At 40.3% G+C, this 20,776-nt stretch overlaps 1 protein-coding gene across 1 annotated transcript; it reads left to right on the top strand.

Annotated features, from left to right (window-relative positions):
• Positions 1-2,122: 2,122 nt before the first annotated feature.
• LOC114146485 (uncharacterized) lies at positions 2,123-20,307 on the top strand. Its single transcript, XM_028020575.1, has 7 exons — positions 2,123-2,245; positions 2,432-2,547; positions 2,631-2,745; positions 2,842-2,863; positions 2,946-3,032; positions 17,595-17,713; positions 18,607-20,307. Exons 2-7 carry the CDS (start codon positions 2,510-2,512, stop codon positions 19,576-19,578), a joined length of 1,353 nt encoding a protein of 450 aa, XP_027876376.1. The 5' UTR covers positions 2,123-2,245; positions 2,432-2,509; the 3' UTR covers positions 19,579-20,307.
• Positions 20,308-20,776: the final 469 nt, after the last annotated feature.

Below are 20,776 nucleotides of genomic sequence, written 5' to 3'. Positions count from 1 at the left end.
AATTACTTTGTTACTTTCCAAAGCAGGACAAAGGCATCGCAAGGAACCACAGTGACGCCAACCAGAATTAAAATTATGTTACTCCGACACATACTGTTTCCCTGGTTCCTACATGCGAGGCTTAACCTCATGGACGCTGTTTTTCCATGGACAATAGACTGTTGTTATGACAGTCAAAAATAAGTCAAATATGTTTACAGATCTATGCCTGTTTTCCTAAATAAAATGTAATATTAATGCTATATTATCATTTTTTAAGTTTGTGTACACACATTTTTTTTAAATATAGTATAGTAGTATGTCGTTTTGAACAGCATATTGTCTGCCAACAAAACTGTGTGTTTAATAACAATGAAGAAACTTTTAATGGTATGTTATTGTTGGGAAGCTAGGTTTAGGGTTCTGTGTGGGTTTGTTCCTCAATTATCCACCAGAGGGAGCCAGGGAGATGCTGTTCCACTGGAGGGCGGATCTGCTGCCTAATCAGATGCACACCTGCAATTGATCTACCTCATCTGCCAGAGCATAAGAGGAGCCACATGCCAGTCCTCTGGTGCTTGAGTGTTTACTTTAATGGTGCTCTCTACAGCTACCTGGCTAAATCACCTCTTGCCACTCTGGTTCCTCCTTGTGCCTTCAAGACTGTCTATAAAGAATTCTGATTTCATTACCATGACTGGTAATACACTGCTTCTCTTTGTTCCACGACTGCTCTGCAGAACCTGTCTGCCCTCCAGCGATTCCAGCATCACCTATCTGATTGCTTCAAGAACCATCCACTCCTGACTTTAGTATTGCTCCTCATACAGCCTCCACACACCTCCCTCTGGTGGATCATATTCATCATCCTCAGTAAGATCAATATTAATAATTTCATTCAACTTCTGGATTCAAGTTACTCACCTTCTCTGTTTCCAGTGTTCCTGTTTGCTCCTGTCTTCAGAACCCTGGACAAAGATGCATATTTCATTATTCACTATTGTTCAATAAATGTCAATGATTTATTTTTTGAAATAATTGTGTTGAAGCATGTTTGAAAAGCAATGTCTGACTTTCATTTGTTCATTTTCATAGAATTTTTATTCATTATTACCTTTGTCAGATTCAAGTTATTTTTTGTGACCATTGTGGGTTTTCCTTTCATTAACCGAGGGGTACCAACAATTTTGTCCACGTGTATGTCTGAAGAGACACATGGTGTGGGGAGCCATGGTGTTTGGCTTCAGGAATCCTATGGTGGTGGTTTGGTGAACTGTAATAGTATATTGCCATACACAGTGCCTTGTGAAAGAGATGCAACCAAGAGGCCCATGATCACTCTGGATGAACTGCAGAGATCTACAACTGAGGTGGGAGAGTCTGTCCATAGGACAACAATCAGTCGTACACTGCACTATTCTGGCCTTTATGGAAGAGTGGCAAGAAGAAAGCCATTTGTCAAAGATATCCATAAAAAGTCTTGTTTAAAGTTTGCCACAAACCACCTGGGAGACACACCAAAAGTAGAAGAAGGTGCTCTGGTCAGATGAAACTAACATCGAACGTTTTGGCCACAATGCAAAACGATATGTTTGGCGTACAAGCAACACAGCTCATCACCCTGAACAGACCATTCCCACTGTCAAACGTGGTGGTGGCTGCATCATGGTTTGTGCCTGCTTTTCTTCAGCAGGGACAAGCAAGATGGTTAAAATTGATGGGAAGATGGATGGAGTCAAATACAGAACCATTATGAAAGAAAACCTGTTGAAGTCTGCAAAAGACCTGAGACTGGGATGGAGATTTACCTTCCAACAAGACAATGATCAGAAACATAAAGCAGAATCTACAATGGAATGGTTCACAAATAAACATATCCAGGTGTTAGAATGGCCAAGTCAAAGTCCAGACCTGAATCCAATCGGGAATCTGTGGAAAGAGCTGAAAATTGCTGTTCACAAGCACTCTCCATCCAACCTCACTGAGCTCCAGTTGTTGTCCAGTTGTGCCCACACTCCCATCTTCATTCATTCTGATTGTAATAATTGCATTTCCGCTGCAAGACTTTTGAAAATGTGCAGTGTCATTTTATGTTCTTTCACTGTATTTGGGTGCTTCACCTTTAAGATAATGAGTATAAATGTCTAATAGAGTTTCCCATTCATCTTCTTGTGTGGTGAAACAGGAGAAGCATCACATTCAAGAGGACATACTTTGCAAGAAACTTAAACTAGAGGAAGAGAAGCTTAAACTTCAGCATCTAAAGGTTAATTTATTTTACCATCTGAATAATACAATGAATAGTAACCAGAGCAAATAAGCCTCTGTTAACTTTTCTGAATCATTTCAAGAACGCCTGTAGATATCTGTCCACCCATTTTACCACCTGTATTAATACTTATGTTCTGCTCGAGATTCCTGAACCTTCTGTGCTGTGGTTTGAACTTGACAGAAGAGGGCGCTCAGACAGCAGTGGCTGCTGAAGGACTCAGCTTTCCATGGTGAAAATCAGCACAGTTTTCTGTCTGACATGCAGCAGACCAGAGCTTTGCAGCTCAGCGTCCACAGGTACAAATCATACACCGCAGCGCAAACACTCACTGTGACCCACACAGTGTTATGCTAATGGGCATTGACTTTTATATTTTTAGAATTGAAATGGAGGTGGACTTTCTGGAGAGACAGGAATCCATCATTTCTACCAATGAGAGTCTCATCCTGAACAGACTGAAGGCTGTAGAGAAAAGTCCCAAGGCAATTATCACGGTAAGCTCAGCTTTTCCTCCAGACAGACCTGGAGCATTGACCCGCAGTTAGTGCTTTTGTTATATTACCTGTTAGTGATTGGTTTGTTTCTTCCAGGAGGCCCAGCACAACTTTAATGGTAAATTCTGAGCTTTGTTTTATTTTGGATGTTGTAATACACACCAAACAGGAATTTATCCTGACTGTTTTCTGTCCTATAGAGTCACTACAGGCAAACACAAATAATTTCCCAGAGCATTCCAACCCATCAGCCAAAACCCTCTCACAGCCTAACACACCATCAAAGAGTAAGATCATTTTTCTTTCACAGTTTTTTTTTTAAATGTTATTTTGGTGCACAACAGCTTTTACCTCACAAAGCATCTACATGATGTTGGTTTTACAAGAATGGAACTTTATCAATATCTTGGGGAACCCTAAGAATCTTCGATATTTTCATAAGGCTTGCACAGATGACAAAATGAGTTTTAAAGAATGAATAATCTGTGGAACATTCCAGAGAAAGTTTTATTAGTTACATATTGCCATTATCAAGCTTATAATATAAGGTGGTCCTAATGTCTAAAAAAAAAAAAAAAAACATTGAAATGTTCAGTTTTGGGGGTTTCATAAAATTGAAAACTTTAAAAAGTTTTTATACAGTTTTTAAAAACTTGGCTTTAAGGAATCTCCATTCAGTGTAGAATTATCTATCTTAGGTGTGATCAGTCACTTATTTTAAATTCAGAACAAAAGATGGTAGGGGACAGTGGGTTAATGTGAGCCATTTTTTACATTTGTTTCCCTATAGGCAAGGTAAAATGATTTATCAGTAAAATGTAAACATTTCCTATTAATTTGGGATGTTTCCTAGCTATGGAAGTTATCAGAATATCGTCAAGACAAAGGACAATGAAAATATGATTGTTTTAAAAAAAGTGGTCCTGTGTCTAACTTTACCCCTGATCTGGGGTAAAGTTAGACAGACCAGAAAAATCAGTGGGGTAAATTGAACCATTTGGGGGTAAGCTGATACACTTACGTTTTCCACTTTAATACTACCATAACACATGTTGTAACAATTTGAATCCTGACTGACAACCCAACCTTCAAAAACAAAAAATGTCAGACTAGGATCAATGTTATGGAGATTGGTTAATTATAGTTAGCACCTGAAAGTAACCCAAAGTATTAAAATGTAAATCAAATACAACATAATATACTTCAAAATGTTTTAATTAACATTCAAAGTGTGAGAATCACAACACAGGACCTTTAGCTAGTATCTGGGTGTCAAGAGCAAAGTACAAGCAGAACCAGCTAATGCACAGTCTGGGTCTCAGAACATGGACCCATAATCGGAACCAGCTAGAACACACTACAGACTGGGGCTCAGAAAATAGGATTATCATAACCAGCTAGAACAGCTCGGGACTAAAGACAGAGGCTGGACACACCTGGATTAGAACATCAGCCTCATACTCAATGACAATGCCTACTCTACATTCCAGCCCTGAAAGTTACAGGGAAAGGTGAAGAGTTGCTCTCTCCATGTAGTTTCTCCAGGCCTATTAGGCTGAGGCAGCTTTTTCACAACATCACCTTTAGGAACATGTGCCACATCATTTTCTTTCTCAGATGATGTGATAGAACCAACTTGCTTTTTTCCCCCCCCTTTCTCTGTCACAACCTGAATCAAGATAGAAAGTCTAGAATCAGTGACAAATGTACAATCAGTAGGTTACTATTGGTCTAAAAGTACATTGTATTTAATTTCATTCATTTTTCCAGCTCACAGGTTCACTGGTTATTATCACAATCACCTCAATATCAGTATGGTGCTCTCTTGTGTATCATGTGTAGCTTACCTGTCGTGGCTTTTGAACTGTAAAGACGCCGGTTTCATCTACATTGTAAATCATGTGTGGAGGGAATGTGTGCCTGTGAAAGAGGAGAGGCAAAAAAAAACAAACCTTATCAGAATTCAAAACAAATCTTACGGGTAAAGCTAACTTAAAACATTTGTAACTAAAAAAGTGTCACCTGTCCATCACTACAGCCAGATTGTCGAAGAACTCCCCTACTGTAGTTTTATTGAAGGCTGTAGCCCTTCCCAGGGATGTTGCCTCTGGAGTTCGGACAGAGAGATGGCAACGTGCAAGAAACCTCCGAAACCACTCTATTCCTAGAGAGTAGATAATTTATTATTATAAGATTATTATTTAGCTTGTGATCACTTGCACACCCTAGCATACCTGCACATTGTTTCTCTGTCCAATTGGCTGGAACAGGGATATTGTTTCTCTTTGCGTATTCAAATGCCAGTTCACGGCACTTAACTGGAGGAAGGCCGTGGAACTGGTCAGCTAGTTGTTTCAAGTGTTTAGCAAGCTCCTCCTCCATCTCATCTGTGAATATTCTCTTTGCCTCAGCTACTGCACTCCAGGCTACTGATTTTACTTGCCCCTTCTCTTTTTTCCTTTATGAATCTTTGTAGGGTTGTCTTGTCAGTATTTCTGTCCCTTCCAGCTTTTCTTAAAGACTTCTTTCCTTGCCTGACCTCAGCAGCTGCACTCTCCAATTCTGCGAGGGGTGTTTGTCCCCAGGTTGTTTTCCTGGTGTATTTTCTTGGCATGATGGCTTTTCTACAATGGTTATGACATAAAAATTAAACAGATGTAATGTAATATTACACTAAATATGTTTAAGACTAAACTTAAATTGTACTTCATGATGAGGTAACGTAAGACAGTGTATCACATTATCCCACGGCATTTGTCTCATTTAACCCCACAGCCACCATTTTATAAAAAACAACATCTCTAGCAAGTCAGGCTAATCTTGAACCAGCATCAATCACATGGTTGTATATGTTGGAAGTTCATCAACATGCATGATATAAATTTTTCTACCTGAATTAATTTGCTTTGACACAATAGTTAATTACGTTTATAGCTAGAAAATGTACTTTCACGTGCAAAAAACACATTTTTATGAAAAAAACACTTACCACAGCACCGACTTCACCTTCCTGGCAAGGGGAGAATGGGAGGGGCTTGTAAATATAATGGTCACATGACCATAATTTTGTTCCATTGCCTAGATATAAGGGGTGTCTCACATTACCCAATGTCTCACAATACCCCGCTCTCCCTATCCAAACTCAAGGCACATTGTGAAGTACCCATCTAGTATTGTGCTACTTCACATCTTGAAACAGACATTAACTTCAGCATTGTTGGCAGCTAGACAGTATTCTTTCTTGTCTGTCTCTTTCTCACTAGGTGCTTCCAGATGAAGAGCTTACGTAGTTCTGCCACGTTTTCACTGAGTCTTACCAGTCTAACAATTGATTCTGTCAATGCAACTCAAGATTGAGTTTGTTCTTATTTCAGGATAACAACTTCCTAGGCAGATATGTTTTCTATCTACTCCATCTGAAGTTCATAAGCTTACACTTTCTTTGCCAGTGGAAATTATCTTGCCATCAATTGGGTACCACTTTGTGAGACAAAAGGAACCTTGACAAGAAATATCAAGATTCTTTACAATAGCATGATGACAGAAAATCTTGTTTCACTGCTAGGATGCAATGCATTAACAAATAGAACAATTAGACAGCAAATCATTCAGATTCATCACATTGTCCTTTAGAGACAAAACAATAGTACAGATCAAGTGAAGTACCACTTGTTGGAGTTATGTCAAAGGCACTGATCACAGTAGATACATCATGTCAGCTCTCTCTGGTCAGACTACTTCTCTTCTTGTGTCATTCAGGAGATGACAGAACTGGTCAAGGCTCTTGTTGAAATCAGAATTGTGAGAAATTATATCTTCCTTTTAGCATCTGTGTTGATGGTTTCCTCTACTGTTTGGCAGCTTTGTACAAGTATTTTTACTTGAGGTAGTCAAGCTGATTGATGCAATGAGAACAGAATTTTGCTTCTTGGTATCCTTGTTCTAAAAGATATGTCACTACATTGCTCCCAGTGTAACTTATTTCAAAGATGCTGTCATCCACCTGCTTTTGAAAAAGGAAAAATAGGGGCTTCTCTCCTTGATCTACACAACATTATTGGCCACTTCTAGTCAAGTTTTCGTGCATCTCATTCTGCTAGAACATTTCCTTAAGTATGTTAAGACAACAGAAGATTATGGGTAACTGTTCTGTGCTGATACTGTTGGACCTAACCTCAGCTTTTGATGCAGTTGATTGTCAGCTCTTGGTCGACAGGATAAGAAGCTGGATTTGTGTGTCAGGCTTTTTGCAGTGGATCTTTCTACGTGTCTGATATCCCAGTTTTGTAGAAACAAATGTGGCGGGACAGTGTGATCAAAATGGGCAATTTGAATTTAAGACCACTATTTTAATAAAGGTAAGATTGCAATAACTTCACTTTTCAAGTGAAGTTATTGCAATCTTATCTAGGCTACAGATGAGGCTTGAGACAATCTCACCCAATTCAATAATTTTATTTATTGCACAATTGTTTTCAGTTTAGTCAAAAAATATACTAATTTAAAACCACTCACACATTAAAAGACAGTTATGGCTCAACTCAGAGATGCAAATCAGGGTAGTGACCTAAAAAAATGAAACAGTAAAAGAAACAGCAAGAATAAAAGAAAATCATGCAACAAACCAGAAAGAGTACCACCACCCGGAAAGTCCACCACCAACACCGTGAGCTGGCCGTTCCTGTCAAAATAAAGGAAGAGACATTCAAATTACATACATTAATTCACAATTATACAGTTCAGTCCACGACAAATCATCAAGCAGCAACAGTTCAAATTAAGGATCTGTCCTGGGACGAACCACCATGCACAGCAGACGTCACCCAGAGGGCCACTAAAAGAATCAGTCCGAACTGGTCAGAGACCAACCCAAATCAGTCACACTGGACGAGTAACAGGAGCCAGCTTTACACCGACCAGGACGGCAGGCATGAGGCCAGCAACCAAGACGACAGGCGGACCGCCAGCCAGGGGCAAACAGGACAACAGGCAAACAGCCGGCCAAGGACAAACAGCAGCGTCTATCAAAAATAAATGTCAGAAATGGAATCTGGAAGCATACAAAAGATGAGCATTTTACTTACCACCAGAGGTGGGGACTCGAGTCACATGACTTGGACTCGAGTCAGACTCGAGTCGTTAAAATCACGACTTGAGACTTGACTTGAAAAAATGCTCAAAGACTCGGACTTGACTTTGACTTTCATGCCATTGACTTGGGACTTGACTCGACTTGAAGCTGTTTACTTGAAAAGACTTGATATTTTTTACTCAAAGTCTTAAAATTTAAAACACATTATTTATAAAGTGGCGTCATTAATTAATTTCACTCATTCCGCATCAATATGCGCAGACCGTCACTATGGTTTTCCTCTCTCCTTATGTATGTATGTGTACGTAGCTGCAGCACAACCAATCAAATTAACAGGATCTGGACGTTTAAAAAAACGTGGCAAAGCTGCAGGGCTCAGGGAACGAAATACGAAATAACCGCTCGAATATGCTTCCGCGAGTAATTTCTTTTGGCTACGTAGGTTATCAACTTTCGACTAAAAAATGAACTGCAACTTGTAAAACATGCAAGAAGAGAATATCGGATGGAGATGCCACGACGTCCAACTTTGTCCGGCATTTGAAGCTTCACAAAGATCGGTAGGTGGCACTTTTCTTTTGCTGTAAGATAGTTGGCTTTAGCTAACTTCGTGTTAGCATGTGTACTCCGGGTTAAATTGGTGATTATTTACCATAAATCCGGTCCTTCAAATGCCTCCACAAATAATGTGCACCGTGTTAGCTCAGGAAGCCGGTGGATAGTGAGCGGGGCTCCGGAACAGAAAGCAGATTCTGGACCTGAAGACAGGGAACAGAGTCTCTCTGTCCCATCATGATGATGAGCCGGGTCTAGTATCATCTAAGGATGGTTGGTGTATTTGAAGACATCTACGTTGGGAAATTATATTTCCCAAGATGGCTGACGTGGTTGACGTGGCAGCAGATCGCTCTTCCGGATCTCTGGCGTTTTCCAGAGCTCGCTTAAAACCATGCATATATAAAACTATTGAGGATAAAATTATCGTAGAGGATGAGTTTTTACACTTTCTTTCTATCAAACTTAAGACTCTAAGCCAGGATGAGATTGTGTTGTTAGCCGTCAACACTTTTGACTCAGACTGGATAGAAACATCAAAGAAGACGCTGTATGAGCTCTGCACTTCTTCTCAGCGTAACATCTCGTATAAAGGAGCACAAAAGGATATCAACAATGTAAAGGCCTGCCTCAAAGTGCTAAATGAATGCGGGGATAATATTCCCAGATTTGTGTCCCATTATTTAGACGAGTTGCCTCCGGTGACTTTTACCAACATGGATGTCTGCGGCCTGCTACGCAAAATGGAACAGCTCCACGTTGCAGTATCTGCCATGAAGCAAACACTTCAAGCTCAGGCTGAAGTAAGTGAGGGTCTTCACGATGTTACGGCGGATCTGCGTAGCCGGGTGTCTGCTCTTGAACAGCGCGCTGATGAAGGATCTGTACCGGTGAAGGAGAAGGGTGTGGCAGACATGGATCTGAACACTGCCTTGGATATGGAACACCGTCTTCAAGTTCTGGAGGGAGATTCGCTATCAACTGTAAAGGGAGATACTCCTGCGATGTGTACCGGAGAATCTACGCCATCTCCGGGATCTTCTTCTAAGTGGAGCCAGGTCGTGAAACGGCACCGGCAGCCCAAAGTTCCTTCGGTTGTGAATACGACGACTCGCTCTGGCCCTTCACTGGGACGCAGGAAAGCTGGCCAAACTATTGTTGATACTGGGGCCGCAGGGAAAATCAAAATGGTGAAAACCAAACTGGTGAGTGTTTTTGCCTCTAAATTCTCACCTGACTTGGATGCGGAAACACTATGTGTTTATCTAAAAACCAAACTTGGGCAAAATGTAACATGCCAGAGAATCACTACTGTTAATACCAGGTACGCCTCATTCAAGGTTTCTGCCGAATGTAATGAGGTGGCTGTCATGTACAACCCAGAGCTCTGGCCTGAGGGAACCAATGTGAGAAGGTTTTATGAGCCACGCAAAACTATCGGCGCAAATGCTACCCTTTCTTCCATGGACATATGCGAGCCTATTGCTGGCGTGAGCACAAAGTCATAAAGAATTATGGATATTAAAGTAATTTCTTACAACTGTCGTGGCCTGCGCTCAGGGCAGAGTGCAGATGATAAAGCTCACCGGTTGGTTGTCGACCAGCTGTTGCTACATTGTGACATCTTGTGCTTGCAAGAAACATTTTTAGCCAAACAGGATTTAAAAGGACTAAACTCTATCAATGACAGTTTCCTGGGTGCCGGAGAATCTACTACTGATCTCAGCCTGGGAATTAAAAGAGGAAGGATACCAGGAGGGGTGGCTATATTATGGAAAAAAAGCCTGGACTCAGTGATAAATGTCATGAGATTAGGTGTGGATTGGTGTATTGCAGTACACGTGAAACAGCTTGACAAAGAGTTTATTATTTTAAATGTCTACGCTCCATATGAATGTCATCATAATGAAGAAGAATAGCTTAGTAAACTTGCTTATATTAGCTCTTTTATGCAAAATGAGAAGTCAAAATGTATATATCTTATGGGTGACATGAATGCAGACATCTCGGATAAAAACTCGCTGTTTGCTAAACACCTGATTCATTTTTGTACAGATTTTAATTTAATATTGTCAAGTAAAGAACTTCTGCCAGCTGCGAGTTACACTTATATAAGTGAAGCCTGGCATACTACATCTTGGTTGGACCATTGCATCACTACAGCAGATGCTCATGCTGCTTTGATATATATTAATATCTTATACAATGTGTCCACTGTTGATCACATCCCCCTCGAGGTATCAATTAGATTTGATCATGTACCCGCAACTGTAAATAAGAACAGTACTCATAATCAGACGTATATAGACTGGTCTTCTTTATCTAGTGAACAAATAGCCCGCTACTTTGCCCAAACTGATCAATTGTTATCTACCATTAATTTATCGAGAGAGGCAGTTACGTGTACAGACTGTAACTGCTCTAATATTGAACATAGAATCAATATAACTGGATTATATTCCGACATAATTGAAGCGCTACTGGGGGCTAGTCTGCCTTTTAATAAAAGTAATGTGAACATTAAAAATAGACCAGGCTGGAACACATATGTGTCTAAATTCCACAGTGTAGCCCGTGAAGCTACTACCTCTTGGGCTCTAGCAGGTAAACCTAGGCAGGGTCCTATATTTGAGCATAAAAAGCTGTCAAATTCGAAATACAAATATGCATTACGCTTCATTAGACAGAATGAGCAAACCATGAGGGCTGATTCCTTGGCAAAAAATCTTTTAGATAAGGATACAAAAACCTTTTGGAAAGAGGTTAAAACCATCAGTAACAGTAAATCCTCCCTCCCTTTCACTGTCGATGGTGTTTCTGGGGTGAATATGATTGTGAATTTTTGGCAACACCACTACAGCAAGTTATTCACCTGTGTACAGAGTGAACCCTTCCAGGTTGACAAGGTTAGTAGTGTAGAAACTATCAAAACACACGAGGTCTATCAAGCAATTCAAGAACTGTCTGTAAATAAATCTATAGGAATGGATCTTATTTCAGCTGAACATCTCAAATTTGCCAGTTCAAGGGTCGTCCCTCTTCTTGCCTTGTGTTTCACTGGTTTTATTATGCATGACTTTATCCCTGAATCCTTAATGAATGTTCTTTTACTTCCTGTGATTAAAAACAAAGCTGGTAAAATTGGCAGCTCTGATAACTATAGACCTATAGCCCTAGCTAGCACACTGTCTAAAGTCTTTGAATTAATTCTTTTGCCAAAATTTGCAAAGATAGTTATGTCCTCTGACAATCAATTTGGGTTCAAATCCAAACATGGCACTGATATGTGTATATATGGCCTTAAAGAATTACTGAAAAATTATAACAGCAAAAATTCTACAGTTTTTCTGTGTTTTTTAGACGCCACTAAGGCTTTTGATCGTGTAAATCATAGAAAATTATTTTTAAAATTGTGCAAAGCTGGGGTTCCTAAGTATATAGTAAGATGTCTGTCCTACTGGTATGCTAATCAAACTATGCAGGTGAAATGGGACAACTGTGTGTCTGCATCCTTTCATGTCAGCAATGGCGTCAGACAAGGAAGCATTTTATCTCCTATGTTGTTTACTTTTTATATGAATGACCTCTCTAAGCAGCTAAACCTGTGTAGAACTGGCTGCATGGTTGGTAATATTATTATTAATCATTTAATGTATGCTGATGACATAGTGGTTTTTAGTCCAAGTTCAGCTGGTCTTCAGGAACTCCTTAATGTCTGTTCAGCATATGGTGAATTACTTGATGTCAAATTTAACCCATCAAAAAGTATCATTTTGATCTGTCGCACTAAGGAGGACAAAAATAGAGTATTTCCTAATTTCAAATTGTCTGGGATTTTAGTGAATGTCTCAAGTGAAGTAAAATATCTTGGCCATGTGTTGACAGACCGTCTGTCTGATGATGAGGACATTTACCGTCAGGTTCGAATGTTATACACTCAGGCAAACATCCTTGTCCGTAAGTTTGGATTCTGTTCTGATGAAGTGAAACTGAACTTGTTTAGATCATATTGTACATCACTGTATTCTGCACATTTGTGGTGCAATTTTAAAAAAGCCAGTCTTCAAAGATTGAAGGTGGCTTATAATGATGCACTGAGACTCTTGTTAAATAAACCCAGATGGACCTGTGCCAGTGAACTGTTTGTATCTGCTCGTGTCAGCACTTTGATGGCTGTTTTAAGAAAGCTTGTGTATAAATTTATTTGTCGGTTAAACGAGTCTAATAATAGAATTATAATACTGTTGACTAATATCAAATATAGTGCAGTTAAATACTCATCTGTACTCTGGAGACACTGGTATGATTCCCTTCTGAATAGCTAGGAGTCGTTTTTTTTATTATTATTATTTATTTATTTTTATTGTACTTTTTATTTTTTTTATTTTATTGTATTTGTTCTCTTTTGTATGTAATCTGGACTCTGAGTCTGTAATAAAATCTATATATATATATATTGTTTTGACAGGTCAGAGAAAAGAGGAAAAAACTGCTGTTCTGGTTCTTTGTATTGTGCTGTGGAAATGTCAGCATTTTCGTTTTTTTTATTGAATATCAAGTTTAACAGAACTGGGCAATAAAATGGTCCAATTTAAAAATGTTTTTTATACTTTGTGTTCAGCTACACATGTTCTATCATTTGAGATAAATACATATCTTAAAACGAACAAATGGTCTATTATTTGAATTTTATGTATAATTGCAAATTATAAAAAAATAAAATAAAAACGACTCGAAATGACTTGAAATTAAAGGTTCCTGACTTGAGACTTGACTCGACTTTTGCCTGTCTTTACTTGAGACTTGACTCGACTTTTGCCTGTCTTTACTTGAGACTTGACTCGGACTTGAGGACAGAGACTTGAGACTTACTTGAGACTTGCAACACAGTGACTTGGTCACACCTCTGCTTACCACTGTATATGTAGTGCCTCTGGCAGAAAGGAAAATCAGGCAGCTTGTAAGGTTCCGCCTGGATATACAAGTAAAGCTGAGCTAAAGCTATGCTAACAAACATTGAGAGTGTGGGAAGCTTCTTGCCACAAGGAGGATCGATCGGCGATTAGAATGTCATTAAGCACACCATTCAAGCGTGCATTAATATGCGGCTGTTATACAGAAAATGGAAATAAATCACAAGTAATAAGCTCAATAAACGGAGATGAAGCCTGCCTTACCTAGCGTGCAGCGCCAGCAAACACCGAGGTCTGAACCGGAAGGAAAACAAGTGATGTCAACTAGGTGAGGGAGGGCCCTTTATATACAAACAGCTAGCGCCACAACCAATTAGATTCAGGCACTTGTGTGGTGCGTTCAGAGCCTACAGGGTAAGATTTCATTATTCTGCTAAAAGCAATTTCAAACACACAATATGATGAATTTTGTTATTAGGGCCCTCCATTTTTTTTCTATTTCTATAAACAACAACAAAAAAGAAACTCTTTTGTGGGAGGGCCCCCTGTCGGTCAGGGACCCTTATTATATTATTATATAAATTATTCTAACTTTTTCCCCCTATACTGCACCCATGAGTAGAAGCACCCTTTTGAGCTAGCACTGCCTTTGTGAGGATTTGTTTTTTTCTGTGTGTCAATTTAGTTCCTGTGTTGTCTGGACTGCCCTTAATTGCTCCCAGCTGTGTCTCGTGTTCCCTGATTAACCCTTGTGTATTTGATCCCACCTGTGTTCCTTGCTCCTTGTCGGATCCTTGTCTATACTGTCTCTACTGACGTGTTGTCCTCGCTGTTTTCATTCGTGTACTATGACCAGTTGCTACCACTGTCTGAGCTCCTTGCCTCTGCTCACCTGTGCTGCCTGGACTTTGTATTGTGTTATTCTTCATTAAAACCATTATATTTTGCTCAACAACCTGGGTCCACCACATCATCCTCACCACAAAAAAACCCCACTCATGACAGAAGGATCTGACTGCAAGTACAATGGTCAAGTTAGCGGTAAGGACATCAACAACATGGACCCACAGACCTGATTTTTGAAAAGGACTTACCTTACTTACTTAAGGAATTACCTTAAGTCTACCATAAAGGACTACGTTGAAACCATGGCCAAACTCTACTCAGCCTGCACTCTTCTCCCGAATGGCAATTACAATGGTCTTAACCTTAGAATACTGGGTTCTGCATCTCCCTTCATTGGGCTTGATAGAGCTGTTTGAGGACGTGAAGCAGCTCTGGATAAAATGGCTGGTAAGCCACTTCCATCTAAGGCAGAGCTGCTGAGCTCTTTGATTTCTGCAGCTCCAGCCCCAGTAAGTGGGCCTTCTACTCCTCCCGAGTACCCCAGTGCTCTGCCTGCAGCTAGCCCCTCCGTGTTCTCCAGTGTTCCACCTGCAGCTAACTGCTCTGAGTTCCTCAGTGCTCCGCCTGCAGCTAGCCCCTTTGAATATCCCTGTGGTCCATCCGAGCCTTCCATTGCTCTCCACAAGCCACCCGAGCCTAGCCTCCATGAGCCACTTCAGCACATACCTGTGTAACCTGCTGGTGCCCCGAGTCCATCTGCCAGCACTCTGGTTTCTCCTGCTGGCACTACAGAGTTTTTTCGTGGGTCTGTCCAGCTGCCTGCCTCCGCCTCTTCGTGGCTCCGTGCGGCCACCTGGCTGCCCGCCGCAGCTTCTCTGAAGGGTCTACCTCCTGCACCTCTGGACCTTCCACGATGGGTTCACCTCCTGCGCCTTTGTCGGCCTCCAGACCTGCCACAATGGGTTTGCTTCCTGCTTCATTGCTGGCCTCTGGACCCGCCACCCTGGATGGGTCCACCTCTTGCGCTGCCGCTTGCTGGAAAGTTCACGGCAGGCCCTGCCCTGATCGTGTTTTGTTTTGGACTTAGTTTATTTTGTTTTGTTTGGACAGGGTTTATTATTACTTTAGTCTTGTCTTTTTTTGGACTCTGGTCCATCGTTCAGCACGCCTTTGCCCACCCTGGTTGGGTTGTTTTGTTTTTCTTGGACTTTTTGGGGCATCTGGCAGCTGCCCATTAAGAGGGCAGGTACTGTGAGGATGTGAAATTTTGTTTTTATTTTCTAGTCAATTTAGTTCCTGTGCTGTCTTGTCCACCCCTTGATTGATACCAGGTGTGTCTTGTTCCCTGACTACCTTCCCTGTGTATTTAAACCCGCCTGTGACTTTTGTTCCCCGTCAGATCCTTGTCATATGTCATTGTTCCATTTGTGTACAGTTACCAGCTCAGACCACTGTCTGAGCTCCTTGCCTCTGCTCACTTGTGCTGCCTGGACTTTGTATTTTGTTATTCTTCATTAAAACCATCATCTTTTGCCTCTATAACCTGGGTCTACTGCGTCATCCTCACCACTCAAACCCCCACCTCATGACAGCCTAGAGTCTTCTTGGGAATGATGCCTCAAGTTTTTTGCACCTAGATTTGAGGATCCTCTGCCTCTTCCTGCTGATACTCTCCAGTTCCATCAGGTTGGATGGTGAATGTTGGTGGAGCCATTTTCAGTTCTCTCCAGAGATGCTCAATGGGGTTTAGACTAGGGCTCTGGCTTGGCCAGTCAGGAACTGCCACAGAGTTGTTCCGAAGCCACTCCTTTCTTATTATAGCTGTGTGCTTCAGGTCATTGTCTTGTTGGAAGGTGAACCTTTGGCCCAATCTGAAGTACTGTGCAATCTGGAAGAGGTTTTCTTCAGGATCTCTCTGCACTTAGCCACATTCATCCTTTGAGCAGTGCCTGGTTTTCTCCACACATACCACTTAGAATTAACACAAAAAACCTCTGTCCTTGTCTCATCAGACCAGAGAATCTTATTTCTTAGTCTGGGAGTCTTTTATGTGTTTTATGCATGCTTTCATATATCTGGTACTGAGGAGAGGCTTCTGTTGGGCCACTCTACCATAAAGACCTGACTAGTCGAGGGCTGCAGAGATAGTAGACTTTGTGGAACTTTCTCCCATCTCACTACTGCATCTCTGGAGCTCAGCCATAGTGATCTTTGGCTTCTTCTTTACCTCTCCCACCAAGAAGAGCCTTCCCCACCAAGGCTCTTCTCTCACGATTGATGAGTGTGGCTAGACTGCCAGGTCTAGGAAGAGTTCTGGTCGTCCCAAGCTTCTTCCATGTAAAGATTATGGAGGCCACTGTGCTGCTCTTAGGAACCTCGAGCACTGCAGACATTCTTCTGTAACCTTGGCCAGATCTGTGCCTAACCACAATTCTATCTCTGAGCTCCTTGGGCAGTTCATTCCACCTCATGATTCTCATTTGCTCTGCATTCATGAGAAATAATATAAACTTGATTTTAGCAAATGGCTGCAATGAGACAAAGAGTGGAAAAACTTAAATGGGTCTGAATACTTTTTGTACCCACTTGTATGTATTATGATGTATGTTGGTATTGGACCCAAATGCAGCAGGCTGAGATGTTGAGTAGAGTTTGGAGATTTAATGAAGAATGAAAAAACAAAAACTTATGAAAAAAATCCATGGAGAATACATTGAGCCAGAGCAGAACCAGGAGGAACCAGCATGAAGGACCTGAGAATTAGTTGTATATACTGGGAAGGCTAATTACAGAAAATGGAACAGCTAGCTGATTAGAAACAGGTTGCAGGTGTGAGAAGAGAGAGAGAAAGTGGCACAGGGGTTGAGGGAGAGTACACAGAGACTAAGAAATAAATTGAACACTAAAGACTACCTAGACCTTCGAAACATAATAAAATTTTAGTAACAGAAAATAACTAGGCACAAGAAGTAAACATCATAAACTACAATCACAAAGAAAGGATTGATCTAAAGTAAAACAGAAACAAGATTGATCTAGTAAAAAGAAACTAAGGGATATAAAATAAACAAATCTCAATAAACATAGGATCCTAACAATATGGTTATATTAGCTATCTGTGGTTTACTCCTTATAAAGAAATTTAAAAAATCAGGCTTAAGATCTAACCTAGTTAAATAATTTTCAGCTAGCAAAACTGGAAATGTGCTGCATATTTTCTATTTTTTATGGATCTTTTATTCAGCCAGGATTTGCTTTATTAGTTCCTCATCATGCACATTTGTTGTAATGTTGAGTACCCACCGTGTATTGCGTAAAACCATCCTTCTTTTCCCAGGTGCTAAATCTGAAGATGGAATATTCAGATTTTGATCACACTTTATGATAACACGAGGAACTAAACAAAAATCTAATCTGAGCTTATCTTTCTTTTGTGCTTTTAGCTCACTTTAGCATAGCTGTTTCCAATGGAAATGGTTCTTGTGAAGAATTTAACCACCATACTGGGCTCAAGTTTTACAATGAGGACAACAAATGTCTTCGCGCTGTCAGTCCTCAGCAGGTACTTGCACTACCAGATTTATTAAACTCTTTGAATCAACAGCCCATGACAAATACAGATATGTTGCATAGGTATAAAAATCATATTATTTCTTTACACTTTGTTCCCAAAAAGCCAGGATTTGATGCCATTTTTAAAGTGATCTTGCTCATCCAATTTCTTTAGATCATGGGTACTTATTTATTCACTTCTTGTTCAGTACTAGTACCTGATAATAACAAAATATTACACAGTCTTTCTGCTTAACGAAATGAATAAAACTGACCGCTTAACGACAAAGTAGTATCAGGATTAAAGTCATCTATTTCAGATAAGCAGTATCTTGTCAGATCTTTAGGGAGTAAATGAAACTACAGCACTGAGACACAGATAATCCTTTAGTTAAGCATCTAGTGCATATAAAGACATTATTATGCCTTAATATACATTAGTATGCTAATGACAACAGTATGTCATTATCAAGGTTGTCATAGCGTCTCCTATAGCTATACTCTAGAGAAAACACTGTTTGGACTCTTGAACTGGATTACTGTAAAATCACTGTAAGTCAGTGACAGTTTGATCTGTTTAATACATAAAATCTACGAGGTGTGTTCCAAAGGAGTAACAACCACACAGACATTTTGTATTTGTGCCTCAGAAGATAAACCATGGTAATATTAGTTTGAATAAAAAACTTGCTCTCACTTTCACCACAGACAGAAGTAAACTGATATCAATGAGCCAATGTTGAATAAAATTTAGACTAAAATCTTATGGTTGCTATGGTTTAGTTCACTATGGTAAATGTGATGGGGTAGGTTAGGCCACAGAAAAATGTCCTGGTTCCTGTATGAGGTTCTTGTAGTGGAACCATACCTTTAATTGTGTACTTTTTTATATATATCTTTTAGGATTTCCAAGCCCAAAACTTTGTTACTGAGCTGTGTGCCAGTGAGGTGAAGCAGCTGCTGAGAAGTGCTACAATATATAGTCAACCACAACACCACAGCTACCTGGAAGATATCAGTGGCTATGATGAGCCCAGTCTCTACAATAATCAAGATACGAAGGAATCCAAGGAAGGACACTACGGTAGCTACATCCACAGAGGCAAAGATAGCATAGCAAAGAAAGACATTAACCACAGGGAAAACTGGCAAAGAAGACCGCATGATGAGCAATGCTCAAGGACACATTGGGATTTAGGTAATCACTATAGCAACCATAATATTCACAACGATTTGTTTCAAATGAGAAATTGTCACAGTATTTTCCAGGATGGACCTACTAGCCCCCACTCCACCGGCAGCTTCAGAAACAGGATAAATGGAAGCAGATCCAATCACTCCCTGTCACATGATCAGAGTCAAGTGACGGCATGCTGGACGGAACAATGTCATGAAGCAACCAGATTTATTTCTGCTGTTGATGAGGACAAACGTTCCTGCTGCTACACATCAAACAGTAAAACGGAGACCAGCTCCAGTCATTGCTCTGTTCTGCACAGTGACCACATGCACTGCAGTAGGGTTCCCTCCCATCTTTATGCAAATGACACTCCTTACACCATTCTCCACACTGCAGACAGTTCAGAGCCTGTCACAGCAATGTTCATGGGTTTCCATACAGCACAGGATGACAGCAGGCAGGTTCAGGAGTTTGAGGGTTGCCTTAAGGCTGAAATTGTTAAAGTTGAGGAAGACCCTGGTGAGGATGACTGCTTGAAGGAAGTGAAAAAATGTTACCAGGTTCCAGCAGGAAACAGAGCCAAAAGAAACCAGGGAATACTGTACAGAGTCAGAGAGCAGTGGTCAGTGAGAGGGGCTGAGCCAGGTTTCAGAAACATGAGAGAAAAACAGATACCATGCTGTATGATTTGCTGAACGTCTAAATGTGTTGAACTCATCCTAGAGTTCTACATATCCAGGTTACATCCAGGTTTTCATGTCCTCAGCACATGCTTGTATTCTCTCTAACGGATTGGATTCATCAGGATTTATAGATGGATATAGCTGAGCATCAGCATAACAGTGAAGATTTAGACTGCTGTCTGATGATTTTTCCAGCTGGAAGTAAAGATATAATAAAGACAATTGGTCCAAGCACAGAGCCCTGTGCCTCCATAGGCAAGTAACCCTGAAGTGTGAAGATTTATTGTTCACGAGCAAACCGGAATCTGTCAGATGTTTGAATGCTTTCTGCACATCGCACATTTAATGTGCGATGTGCAGAAAGCATCCAAAAGTCCAAAGCTCCAGAAGAAGATAAGTTAACAAAACAATGTCTAAAAAAAGGACTTATCCTTCATGGAGAAAGAAAAGAGGAAGAATGGAAAAAAGCCAAGATAGAAATGTGTATGAATATGTCTTTGTAATGTAATGTTTATAAAAAAGATTTGTGAAACTGCTAATAGAAAATTAGCTTTATAGCGACCTTGAACGGTTCAGTTCAACAGCCAAACATTTATGCTAGTGTCTTTGTGTGGAGCTGAGTTTTAACTTGAAATGAGTTGATTCTCCTGCTTGGCTCTGTATATTTCTGAGGTTTTCTTTGGCTTCAAAGCGGTGTGTTTGATAACCTTTGATAACAATAATTAAAACTTCTCAATGTTTGATATTGTCTAGCAAAATGTTTTCCATCAGGCTACATGGTTGTTGCATTAATATATAAATGAGCTGCTCTAAGCTGTAGTTGGTGATATGTTGTTTGCTGCTGATCATTTAAGTGGCTAAAACAAATAGTATTTTTACATCAACTTCTAAGTTATGGGAAACTTCTGTTAAAATCCTTTCAAGGCTCGGAATCAACCCGGTACATGTCCACATTCTCAGGGGAGAAAAACTCACCTGGTGTAAATGACATTTTTAGCTATTGGAGTTACGCTTAAGAAAAATTAATTTAATCATAGAATGTCATGAATATGTGTATAGGGCTGCACTGATTGCAGTTTTCTGTCTGGTTACCGATCTTTAAAAAGCCTGATCTACCGATTTTGATTTTGGCCGATAATTTTTTTGTCTGAAATGTCACTAAATGTAGCAAGAAAGTCACTGATTTGGCAACAGTGGGGTGAATGTTGTT

Source organism: Xiphophorus couchianus, chromosome 6 (genome assembly GCF_001444195.1).
Source record: "Xiphophorus couchianus chromosome 6, X_couchianus-1.0, whole genome shotgun sequence".
Classification (NCBI taxonomy): Eukaryota; Metazoa; Chordata; class Actinopteri; order Cyprinodontiformes; family Poeciliidae; genus Xiphophorus; species Xiphophorus couchianus.
The sequence above is the reverse complement of the archived record's forward strand: the minus strand, read 5'-3'. Positions and strand labels throughout refer to the sequence as shown.